Source organism: Python bivittatus, unplaced genomic scaffold, assembly GCF_059951505.1.
Source record: "Python bivittatus isolate LINGU-HERP-01145 unplaced genomic scaffold, Pbiv_v1 ctg000340_np1212, whole genome shotgun sequence".
Classification (NCBI taxonomy): Eukaryota; Metazoa; Chordata; class Lepidosauria; order Squamata; family Pythonidae; genus Python; species Python bivittatus.
In genome coordinates, this window is record NW_028277056.1 from 15468036 (window position 1) to 15481885 (window position 13850).

General features: G+C 39.0%; 1 protein-coding gene across 1 annotated transcript in view; it reads right to left on the bottom strand.

Moving 5' to 3' along the window:
* Positions 1–13850, bottom strand: part of TMEM123 (transmembrane protein 123) — a 28052-nt gene that overhangs the window by 5527 nt on the left and 8675 nt on the right. The window contains exons 3-4 of the mRNA XM_015889189.3: positions 3122–3364; positions 1145–1289 (exon numbers count right to left, since the gene is read on the bottom strand). Coding sequence (XP_015744675.1) covers positions 1145–1289; positions 3122–3364 — 388 coding nt within the window. The remainder of the gene's footprint in view (positions 1–1144; positions 1290–3121; positions 3365–13850) is intronic.

Genomic DNA, 13850 nt, shown 5'->3' on the forward strand with positions numbered 1-13850 from the left:
CATCAATGACCTGCAGAAAAATAGAAAACTGCCTTCTACCGGGTCAGATCATCAATCAATTTAGTTTAAGATTTTCTCTGGATCAGTCTCTGGCATGATTTATCTGCTGACCTCAAACAATTCGATCAGTGAGTCTTATGGTTGAGTGATGGACTGATATGGTTGCCGATGCTCAGAAAGATACTAGCTGGCTAGTTGGACAACTAGTCTGAGTTAATACAAAGTGTCTTTCTACAATGAAAAACTCAGTGGAGAGGCCATGCTTTGAATACAGTCACCGGGGTCTCAGGTAGGGCTGGGAAAAACTCCTGTCTGACTTTTAAGTTAGTAGAACTGCTTCTAATCAGTCTAGATAATTACTGGCTATTTCTGTGGTGGGTAGAGGCAAATTAAGAATTGTTCTAGACAATTAACAGAAATTCAATTTTTGTTTTTTAATTCTCCTGAATATAGTTGAACAAATCTGTTATTGTCCAAGAATGTTTAGTGACTGAATGGGCAAACCTATGTTAGGTTTACAGGCACAGAATCAGTGAGACGTTGCCAGACCACTGTTCTTAGCAAGCTTCTGTTTTACTATATTGAATACATACTTAATTTTTCATATTGTCTAAATGTCTGCTTTAACATATGATCCATTTTTTGTCTCAGTCCAGATGTAGAGAGCATAAGTAATGGCCTTAAAGGACAGAAAAAAGAGCCGCTACCAAGGCAACCGTTAGATAAGAGGACCTTGAGCCCGGAGCCAAGAAATTAGGGTAAATATCTCAAACAGGCTCCTCCATAGTTCACACGAAGATAATGTGAGGAACGGGGGAAGCACATTCAGACTTGCAAGATTCTGTTACTATAGCTGTTATAATAAAAGTAGTCCTGACCTATAAGGCATTGGTCTCTTGGTCTGGCCTACCTTGTTAGGCTGGCATCAGATTATGCCTGAAATTACTTTACCTTACCATTAGTTTCACTACTGTGTTAGAAAAATATGGGTGTCAGCCTGTTCAGGTTTCCTGCTAATTTTGTAATAGCTGAATTTTGTATTTTATCCTATTCTCTAGTGCTCAGGCAGAAGATGACATTCTTCCTCAAACCTTGTTCAGTATTACACTTAGAGAAAAATCAACAAATATTCAACCCAACGTACATGGTTCGATATTGAACACCTCTTTTTGTGTGGTAGATTCTGCATCCAATATAGCCAACAGCGAGAAGTCCCAGAGTCAACACAATGCCACCAATGAAGCTGCCGGCACTGAACCTCGATGGGATGGCTTGAACTGCTGAAGCTTCTGGAATGGTTTAAAAAAAGATAGAGCATTCATATACTTTTGCTGAAATATTAGTTTATCTTTTCTTCTAAGTGTGTATATTGTACAGTTCTTGCCTGCAAGCCCTTGCACATTTAATTCTTATCATGTTTTACCATATTTCTTTTTAAGGACACCCTGCAGCAGATGGTAATGTGTAGCTAATGTTGGCTGATCCTGAGAAGCTAAGCAAGTTGGCCATGATTAGTACTTGGTCAGGGGTTTACCAGGAAATCCCAATCTGTCGAACAGACTGGGAAACTGGGTGGGGAGGGGGGACTTCCTGGAGGAAGCCACTGATAAATGCTTCTGACATGTTGCCAAGAAAACTATATCTATGGAAGAACTAGATCAACTCAAAAGAATCTTGATCTTACTTTATTTTTCTAGGACAAGTCTTCCTTTAGGTGACTTTTCCTTTAACATGCAAGTAAAGTGACTTCTGTTTGGTTGCAGGAGCCCATCCCAAGTTGGATTTCTCTTAGCTGACTTTTAGAGCATGAGTGGGCAACTCCCCGAGAACCTCTTTCCAATGCCCCAGGAGACTCCTCCCACCACCCCTAAAGCCTTGAAGACATTGTTTCTAATGATTCTGAAAGAGGAATAACAACTGCAGTGAATGCTCTAGAATAGTATAGTTCACTAAGAATCAGCCATCTCCAAACTTGGGGAAAACAGAAATGCTTGGTCTTGCCTATGTGTATAATGTTGCTCTTTTGTTCATCCTGTCCCCCACACCACCCAGATATATTAAATTAATATTACCTTATGTTTTGGAGGATAATTCCTATCATCTTTCCATATGTCAATGGCATCATTGGGAAATTCTTCCTAATTTGAAGCAAAAATCCGTTCCCTGTAATTGCAGCTAGTTGGCTTTAAATATTCGGAGAGGGATATCATACTACCTCTTCATCTTCTTCTCTCCATTCTACACCTCATGTCCAACTCAAATGTTCCCTCAAAGACATATGGTCTCCAGGCTTCATTCAATTTTTGTTGTCCCCTTCTGGACATATCCTTGTTTATTGACAGCTTTCTCACTCCACATGCCCGACAAAGAAATAAGGGACCTTCCATCTTCCAATGGTTTTGGACTTCAACTACCATCAAGCCATGTCAGTGTAGCCAAATACAAGGGACAGTGGCTGTCAGCTACAACAGGGTTAAGCAACCTGATGTTTTTCATATGTGTTGGAGTATAGGAAAAACATCAGGTTGCTTAGCCCTGTTGTAGGACATGTAAACTAACCTGCATTCAAGAGCTGTTAGAAAAGGGATTTCCTTCTTATTACTGGTGTCCTTTGTAGAATCTGCTTTTGGAAGGGACCAGATAGGTTTGTTCCTTTCTGATGTTTAGGTGCCAAACTTTCTTACTTAGGCAAACTTCTATAGTCGCTGTATTTCAGAACTGTAACTATTGAAGAGCATTAATAAATTGGACAATGAGTTTTATTCTTAGCAAGCAACTGGACTGCCTCCACTGGATGCTGGCTTAGAATTCAGGAACTTGTTGTCCAAATACTTCTGAAATATATCTGGTTGGAAAAGTTATAGCATTTTGGTTGTTTACTACATAGTTTCTCTTGAATCAGTATTGGGTCATAAGTCAGACACAAACCAAATACATGTGAATGTACTAAATGACCCATAATATTCTAATTTATTAGAATGTTCTGGAACAGATGTGCCTTGTCTCTGAGGTTCTGGGAGACTTTCTTTAAAAAGAAAGACAACTAGGATGAATTGAATGAGGTGAGGCACAGATACCATCTAGATAACAATCAAGTAGGAAGTGAATTATCAGTACTTACCTGTCACCAAAGCAGAAGATGGCCCAGTTACAGGAACTGCAATGGTCTTACTGTGCGACCCAGATTCAGTTGGTGAATGCTTTGTACTGGCAGGTAGTGTAGATTTAACTGTTTGGATGGTTATCGCAGGTTTTGCAGCAGTGATGGTCTTGGTGGTGACTGTTGTGATCTTAGAAATCGCAGGAGGATGGGTTGTGGTATTCGTTGATTTTTGGGTGGCATTAGTAACAGTAATGGTCTTTGCTGGTTTAGGAAGATACATAAACTTTGTAAAATAGTGCTTGCATTACAGTGTAAACCAGTGTTTCTCAACCTTGGGAATTTTAAGATGTGTGGAGTTCAACTCTCAGAATTCCGCAGCCAGCCCTGCTGGCTGGGGAATTCTGGGAGTTGAAGTCCACACATCTTAAAGTTCCCAAGGTTGAGAAATACTGGTGCATGTTTATTAACATATCAAAAGGTATAATAACAAGGATGTGCAATTCCTACCATTCTTGGAGCAGAACATTCCAAGAAGTTGCCAATCCAGCCATTCTGGGAGTGTTCCTGCAGTTTTCCAGAAGTAAAAAGTCTGGAACAGCGAATAGTATGCAGGAGAACTAATGGGCCACCCCAGAATGGCCAGATCTCTGTGTTCCCAAAGAAATACAGGATGTTCTCTCCTTGGAATGATAGGTTTTGCACATCTCCAAACCATAAAATACATCTTTAATGAAATAGCAACAGCACTCATAGGGATAACATAGCTTATATACTCCTTATCTTATCCCCTGACAAATTACTTTGCTACAAAGATTAGATACTACTCATTCCTTGATGGGGCTGGTTTACACTGTAATTTCACTTCCATAATACATTTGGGATGTACTTTCCCTAGCAGTCAATAGTTAAATTCTTCTTCACCAGGGGAGTTTCTAGCTTACCAATCGTGAGAAAATACCCTCTTTTCTCCAGAACTTGTGAAACTACATTCCATCCTTTGTTTTCATCTTGGTGAGCCAAGCTTGCTAAGGAGATGAGAAATACCGAAGCACCTTCCTATTCAATTTCTGCTGCAGTTACACTTTCACCGTGGAGGGGACTGATAGCATCAGCTGTAGAAGTGGGCATGCGTCAGAAATATACCAATCATGCATTCCTGAATCATGTACTTTGGAAAACAGAAAGCAAATAGTACCTAATACCTCATACTACATCCCGAACAGAAACGTGTGCCATGTGTTTCATGCCATTTATATACTGTTTTATTGATTTATATTCTATCTGCATGATTTATATGTTGATTCATTGATTGATTGATTTGTATAGTTATATACCGGGAAATTCCTGGGATTTCTAAACCTCTTTGGGCAATAATCCATTTTTTCTCCCTGTTTCCATTATTAATTACTAATGAAGACCGCATTTAACATTTTTTAACATTTAAACATTACCCACCCCAAATTGACTGCAACAAATTGGTACGTACCAAGTTAAATGCAGTCTATCAGCAACATTATAGTGGGAGAAACCACCTACTGTATATATCCTTTTATTGTTATTCTAAGATTAACATGTGACACAAATATCATTAGGAACAGTTCCTGGTACTCCAGTTATATCTGATGTTCTAGCTTAAAAACTATAGATGGCTTTGCAGAATTGTGAGTTTCTGGATTTTTGTCATCTGATCTAACAGGTCCAGCAGAGCAACAAAATAAATCTACTAAGTTGAATCCTGAATAAAGACAAATGAACGTTCTACTAAATTAGATTATCTATTTTATTTTATTTTTAATTTAATCAATTTATCTGGGCCCCCTACCCCACTCCCCAAGTGACTCTGGGCAGCTGCCAAGGGTTAAAAGAACAAATAATATGCCAAAAGGAAAATGGTGAAATAATAAAACATAAGGCATTAAAACATACTTTGCCAGGGACTAGATATACAACTCCTATCATACAGTAGACTCATCTCACTCCCTGACCCTGCACCAAACCAAACCAACTAACCAGCAAAAAACAAGCAAGGTATTACTTAAATGTTAAAAAAAATTATACTGATATATGAGCAACTTATCTAGGGAGCCAGGATGAGAGACACAGCTAAATTTTGGAGTATTACAGTGAGAGACTGCTGACAGAATGAAAGTGGCCAGGGAATGGGAAAATTTCTTCTAATTACAATATGGAGTGGGTGTGACCCCTTCATTATGGATAGTTAGCCTTTGGGTGAGCATCTTAGCATCAAGCTTCCAGCTATTACTTTGGAGGTTAAAACTTTAGATGGCCATGAAAGCAAGAAAGACTCTGAGTGGTGATAACATTCCTATAGATTTCATCAAAGTTAACCCTGATAGATACATACTTGATCTAGCAGCTATGAATGTTTCTATCTATCTATCTATCTATCTATCTATCTATCTATCTATCTATCTATCTGCTTATATACCCAAAGACTGGAAATCAACAATTATCCCACTTTATAAAAAAGAGAATAAATAAGATCCCTTTAATTACAGACCAAACAGTTTGCTGAGTGTTATTAGTAACATATATGCAAGGCATCTACACTGGAAGGTATCCAACTCCAATATTATTAGAGATGAACAGTCAAGTTTTAGGCCAAGATGTCCTAGAGGGAGGGTTTACATTCTATGGCATCTGGTGAAGAAATATATGAATAAATCCAGAGTAGTATTATATGCAGTTGTTAACAAGTCTATGGCTGCTTTTGACTCAATATGGAGACAGACTGTAGAATAAATTTGAAGGTACTTCCACAGATTTGCTAATTACGAGGAAAGAATATGAAAGCTCCTATCTACATATCCACACCAATTTGCAGGTTCATGTGACTAATATAATACCCACTGTGAAATGGCATGCCAAATGCATTTAAAGGGTGACAAATTTGAAATATAAATAAATATAAATAAAATAACATAACATAAATACATGGACATGGATTATATTACCAAGGAAACCAACTATATTCAAGGGCACTTAACACAATATTAAAAAAAAATAACAAATATGTAACATTGTAATACGTATATGCACTTCCGTATTGATCCATTCAATCAATAACAAGACAATGCTTTTAATAGAGTATGATAATTTTAGGTAGTGTGATTTATTCAAGTTAAACTGGAAGCTAGAGGCCATAAATTACTTTATTGCCGCCATACAGTTTTGAATGAAAGGCTAAATTTTGGTTAGAGGTGAGTATAAAAAAAAGTTGTAATCCTTTTCCCACTGAATTTCAGAGACCCTCTGAAATGTATCCATGTACCCCTGGTTAAGAACTCCTGTTTTGTAAGAAGCAGGAGGTCCTCATTACAGATACCAGCGTTATGCACCATAAACAATGGCATTTATTGTGCCCACAGTCTGCTTCCCAGTATATGGTCTGGTCTTTGTTATCTGTCTCTTCTCTTTCCAGTGGCCATCCCATGGGTTTGTTTTGTTTGCTCCTTTGTATTTCTGGACCTTTCCTCATGCCATGGACTAGTCATCACTATTAATATTTTTTCCCCTTTTTCTCTTTAGCCGTGCCCTTAAACATATGCCTGCTTATCCTGTGAAATCTGTTTTGTGTGTATTTGTGTTGAATGTCCTTGTATGTGTGTAAAGTTCTTTTAGGTTTTGGGTACCCTTTTGGGTACAGCTGATCATGGACGGTAATACAGAATGACTGAGTGATTCCCATAAGGATGTTGACTCAGGACTTTGCTTCCCAAGAATAATTTGCACTTTTTAATATGCAAAATTGAAATACGTCAACAAATGCATTGTCTGTGTGAAATGTCCACCAAACAGTGACTGTGAACAGAGCCATTCATTAACTCTTTTGATGGGGAAAAAAGAAAGATTTAGAAGCAGAGTCTTCCCTGCTAGTTTCAGAACTGAAGAGAACCGATTTTATTGCAACTGCAATGAGAACGGAAACAAAACGCTTCATGTTGGTTAGGACTGGGGAAGGAGAAAAAAAGGAAATGCGTGCCTTCAAGTCAGTTTTTTGACTCACAGTGACTGCCTGGACAAGTCCCTGCAGTTTTCTTGACAAGAATTTCAGAAGTGGCTTGCCAGTTCCTTGTTTCTGGGGCTGAGAGGGACTGGCTGAAACTCACCCAGCTGGTTTTGTGCCCCAGGTGGGACCAGAACTCACAGTCTTTGGTTTTTTAGCTTGAAGCTTTAACCACTACACCTAATTGGCTGTCACACCCAGGTACAAATTCCTATTAAATTACAAAGCTCATTGGATGATCGTGAGCCAGTTGCTACCACTCAGATTAGGAACCCCATTGAGATTTGTGACAATAAAATGTGGAAGGAGGGAATGAACCTTCTTTGAGAAGAAAGCCAGGATGTGTATGTCACAAATTGAAATAAATAGCTCTTATCCCTTATTGAGACAGAGCACTAACACGTAGGCATAGTGTAAGCTGTGAAGTATTTGTAACATCTTACGGGGAAGAGCCTGTGAGCCCTCCAGAAATCCAAGGAAAAGAGGAATGCAAATATTTATATGCAGCCACCATATAAATAAAGGACACTGCAGTTCATGTTTTGGTTTACAGTTGTTATAGGACAGAAGGGATAAAACCATCTGCACCATTTCGAATTGCAAATCCAGAGGAGTATTTTCAGAAGGAAGCAGAAAATTCTCTGGAGCAAGTTAGTGCACTGGAAAAAAGTGTTCCAACTCAGGTGGGTGGATTTTATCTCCACCATGTTTAATTATAATCACACAGTTGGAGTTTCTGTAGACCATCTAAAGCAGGGCTTCCAACAAGGGCAACTCCACCACTCTTTTAAGTAATGACTTCAGTGTCAAACTGTCCTTGCCCAAAGAAATGTAAATTATCATTAAATAAAATCTCCCCACCCCTCCACAATTCAAGAGTAGACAATGTTTAAAATTTTGAAAGCATTTGGCACGTACATCTACAGCATGGCTGTCATGGGACAGTTGCCTATTCATAAAAGAGCTGATTTGTAACCAGAAATGATAGGAACTAAGTGAGAAGTATTCTTCATGCAAATAATCTGTTCTGCATGCCTTCTCCTAAACACCTTTTGCACATGAAGTAATATAAGTTGTACCCAACTACCATTATCTTTCACGAGTGGTATTTTAATTTGCAATTTGCTTAAGTCACAATTGTTATTTGCATCAGAGAAAAGAGGGCATCAAAACATATAACTCAGTTGCAGAACCACTCCTGGGGATTTTTGCAGCAGCCTTTATAAAAGGAAGTTGTGGAGAACAGTTATCTTTAGCACATTGCAAACAGATCAGTTGTGGTTTCAAAGATCAAATTGCAGCTTCCTGAAATAAGCCTTATTCGTTTTTCTTGTCATTTGAGAGCCAACTTAATGTCCCCCTGCCCCAAATATCATTTAAAGACAGCATTAATTATGGGTAAAGGACCATGGCATTCTCTTGGTGAAGTACTCACCTTGTGACAATTAGAAATGATCCTCTTGTGAAGCATGTATGAAATATAGGAACAGATACAATAAATGTGTAGATCACTTCTTAAAACGATAAACAAGGCCTGCCCCCCCCCATTGTTTTTCCTTTTACAACATGTGATTTTTAAAAACAGGATAATCACATTGCTCTTTTGCCTACAGCACTATAGAACTAGCTAACGTAACATTTTGTTGTAGATTCTATTACTTTTACTATAACTACAAGGCTCTGATCTTGATTAGGATGACTGAAAGTGATTTGGAGAAGCTTTAACATTCCTCCTTCCACTCATTTTTTTTTGAAATTTGGAGATTTCCTTTCCTTTCCTTTCCTTTCCTTTCCTTTCCTTTCCTTTCCTTTCCTTTCCTTTCCTTTCCTTTCCTTTCCTTTCCTTTCCTTTCCACCCACAGATTCCCCCATGAAGCATGGGAGAAATGGAGATTGAAGGGCAATTCTGATGCAGGATGTGTATATTTCCAAAAAGGATCCTCTTGATCCATGGAACATTCTGGCATATAATAAGCCCACAGATACAACTATGTAGAGGAAGAAAGAAGGTCCATTTTAGAAGTTCAAAAATACAAGCACTGCTTTTTGAAGGCTGGTCCTATAACCATTAAGGCATATTTTCAGCAAACAGGAAGAAATTATTGGGTTGGTTAATGACAGCCACCGTTTAACTAAAAAATGAGTAAGGCTAAATATACTTCATGCATCGCAAGCAATGTATGTGAAGAAAAAGACCCAGAAGCGGCAAAATGCTCACCAATCTTATTCCCTGATTAGCATTCAGTATAAGCTACAAAAGAACCGAGGTACCAAAAGTTGGGGGATAGGCTCAATCTTTGCAAAACACAACCTACATTTGTTTATAAACAGAGAGCAAACCTCATTCCCTTCTGGCACTGAAGATGTTACCTAAGCGGGTAATGAAATGTCTGCAAGAAAGCAACTAAGCTCAGAGAGCCCCAAGGACTCCACAGTTCAACCCTGAGCTTCCTCTTCTATCGGTACCACATATGGGCATCAAATATGTCAGAAAGGATACAAATGGGAGAAATTTGGATGTAGGCAAACGTCCACCAAGGAACAACTATTCTTCTACATGAATGTCTATGACAGAATACCATGCCCACCAGTATCAGATACAAACCTCCAATAAATTGCAGAGCTGGATGGAAAATAGCTCAACAAAGCGGCCGTAAAATGATGCGACTAATGATCATGGATGCTACCTCAGACTCAACAAATACCAACACACCATAGTCAATCTCAAGAAGCAAGTGGAACAAACCATGATCCTAGAACACACAAAAAATACTGACAACTACCATCAAGACAACCACATCACATCCCTAAGACAAGGTGAAAAAAGGAAAACAAAACTCCAAACCAAACTGCTCAAGCTAAACCCCAGAAACCAAGAGGTACCTGAACCCGAATAAGAAGTCAACACGTTCAGCTGACCACTATCCACTGCAGAACACAATGTCCTCCAGAAAGGCCTCAACTATAACATGGACAATGCTAACCAGTCAGAATTCTGTGCAGCCTTAGAGACAGCACTCAAAACCACAGGACGTAACACAGAGACCCAAGAAAACATAAGGCAGACAATCATACCACAGATCAGAAGAACACAGAATCAGAACCAATTCAAAGCAGAGGACCAAGCAGTCCTCAAAAACCTAAAGAAGGACCAAACCATCATCATCCTCCCAGCAGTCAAAGGCCAAACCATGATTATCATGGATACACAATACTTTAGAGATTGTAATGCACACAATACATACTTTAGAGATTGTAACGCAGCGTCTAGAAATTTAACACTTCCACGCATACAACCAAAAGTATGGATCCAGTATGTGGACAACACCTTCGTCATAATAAAAAAGGAACAACTAGAGAACACACATGAAACAGTCAACAACATCTTCAAAGGAATAAAATTTTCTAGGGAAGAAGAAAACAACAACACACTACCCTTCCTGGATATCCACATCAGCAGAGGAAATGATGGCAAATTAGGAACACAAGTCTATCAAAAAACAGCCCACACTAACCAAGTGCTCCATTACTAAATTAACAACCCAGCTTCCCACAAGAGGAGTTGTGTGAGAACATTATTCAGCCGAGCACAAATGCACTGCAGGAACCCAGAACAGCAGAAAAAGGAAACAGACCACATATATAACATCTTCCAACAAAATGGATATCCATACAACTTTATCAAAAAGTGTTTGACCACTCAACCCACTACAGCACAACCAACACAAGTTATGAAAAGGATAACACTGCCATACATCAAAAACGTCTCAGAAACCACCAACAGACTATTAAAACCACATGGCATCACCGTAGCACACAAACCAACTAAAGCCCTCCAAAACATCTTAAGTAAACCAAAAGACCCAGTAGCCCAAGAATTAAAAACAGGAGTCATCTACCACATACGGTGTAAGGACTGTAACAGCCACTATGTAGGACAGACAGGCAGAAGACTAGGAGAGCGCATCCATGAACACCAACAAGCAACCAGAAGACATGATGAAAATTCCTTAATTTCACAACACATGGATGGACTTAACCATAATTTCAACTGGGAAACTGTCAGCATTTTAGACCAAGCTAAATGCAAAAATGCAAGGGAATTCCTGGAAACTTGGTATTCAGACAAAACGTATCAAACCAAAAGAAAATAAGTTTAGTTGCCATAACTCAACCTCCAGATAATTCCACCTGGATGACTGAGAATCTTCATCAACATACTCTCTCTTATTCTGAACTTGTGTAGGCAAAAGGCAGGAAGATATAATGAAGTCCTATTTTCTGCATCTTCAGTACAATATATGAAAAATTGGAAGCCAGGGTAAAGAATTTGTGGACTTCCAGAAATTTCTAAACTACAATGCTCAGCAGCCTCAGTAGCATAGGAATTATATCCTTCTGTGATGTTCTGTAACGTAATTTTTTTCACTCTGTTTGAAGCAGCTTCCATAGCTTTACATCCATTAATTCTGTTGGGAGAGTAATCTCCCTTCTAATAGCTTTTCATATAAGACTTTCTTTTCCTGCAGTCATTCTAGTTTCACTTCAGTTAGTTCTTTCCTTTCCTTCCATGCTCATTTTTTTCCAAGATGCACTCTTGACACTACTAAATAACTAGAAGACCAACATTCAAAACCTCTTATCACGCTTAAATCCTTCACTAGTTTTTTCAATCTTTTTCATCATCAATAATCAAATCAAATCAATCATGGCTTTAGACTTATATTTACTACTTCACCATGTGTACATATGAGCAAATTTACCTAAACCTTGTATTCAAAATAAACAGCCCTTTTTCTAAACAGATATTCACCAAAAACCCAAAATTCTCAGTCTCCAAGTAACCCAATAATCTTTTCAGTATTCTTTTGTCTTGCTCCCACCCATCCATTCATCAAACCTAACAGAATATATTATTTCTTGGATTGCATTCCCTGAAATGTTCCACAATGTTACACAAAACATGTCTCTAGTTTTTCCAATACCGCTATTCACCAGAGCGTAAAATGCAACAATCACCAACCTATGGATTCCTACACTAGAGGACATCAATTCCTATTTTCTGACACAAATTTTAGTTTCTATTGGTGTAATTAAACCTACACCTTTCCACTCCTCTTTCATTCAGACCTTTTTCTTCGTTCCAGACACATAATCTCTATTTTTCTTATTTGTGAATTCATATTATTTACCATTTACTCTTCTTACATTCCAAGTCATAGTCATCACCAGATAGGCCTATAGATATATGTAACTCCCTCCCCACAATAGATTACACTGCCCATTATTGTTTTGGTCATTTGAGATTTCACATAATGCTTTTTAGTATGTAGAGTAGGCTACCAGTGTTAGTCACATGCAACATTGCCTACTAATGGTAAGTTCTGGCATATTTAACCATATACATAATCAAAACCAAAGCTCACTTTTATTCCTGTAGCATGTTCATACTACTCTATGCAAGCTCCAGACTGCCCTTCCAGCCAGTGCATATATTGCCTGCATCCCACCTACTTAGAGGAACATGGGGGGTACTGACACACATTTAAAATGCCAAAATAAACCCTTTTCAGAATTCGCAGAACAACAGATGCAACAACTATGGATCAAAATCTGGCGAAGATAGTTCAAAATATCTAACTTTTTACCAAGTTCTTCTTAATAATAGCAGAGCAGCAAGGAATCCAACCAGTGAATTTCAACTGGTGCTGAACACATGGAATCTTAAATTAAACAGGCACCCACCCCCCTTTCCCCCAACAGGATAATCGATGGGACAACCCCAAAGGGAAATGCCTGAAGTTTGGATTCAATAAATCGTTTTGCAGATTTTATTAGTAATAGGCTGGGAGAGGAAAGGCTTGCACAATGCTTGAGAGCCACTGACAGCAAATTCCCAGAGTTCTCAGCAGTATCTGTGCTGAAAAGGGAACTGTGGGACTGGAAGTCCATACATCTAAATCAGTGTTTCTCAACCTGGGAAGCTTTAAGACAGGTGGACTTCAACTCCCAGAATTCCCCAGCCAGCCCTGCTGGCTGGGGAATTCTGGGAGTTGAAGTCCACCTGTCTTAAAGCTGCCCAGGTTGAGAAACACTGGTCTAGAGGATGCCCAGGTTGGAGCAAGTAAAAGAATAAAGGACCAGGACCAAGGAAAGGAGACATTGAAGAGAGGAGGACTGAAGTGAGGGAGCTCAGAAGGGGAATCCTCAGAAGGATGTGGAGAGAGAATGGCATGGTGCAGGGAAGATGTCTATGCTTGCTATGCTGCTCTTAAGATAGTTCGTGTGCCATCCTGGCTTATATAAATACTTGTTTGGAGGTACATGCTTGTTATTTGACAGATGAGCCCGGTGAATCTAATTAAGCCTACAGAAAACAAGAACACCACCCCTTTTTTTTTTTCCTCCGGTGCAGTCATTTTGCTCCAGGGAGCAAAGGCAGAAAAAAAAGAGAAAGATCAGAAAGGGCCTCTATTAACTCACGGGTTTGAGTTTTTGCCTCTTTCTCTCTGGTATCTTGTAGGCAAGCCTCCACCCAGGCAGATAGCAACAGCAACCTGTACCTCCAGTTCTATGCCTCACGTACAGCTTCTAGCAAATACACAATGCTAAAGCATGATTACAGGGTTACTGGTAGCCCAAGGATTTTGTAACTTCTTCCCTCAAGCTGTAGCACTACCTTCTAGAACAGTGTTTCTCAACCTTGGTGACTTTAAGATG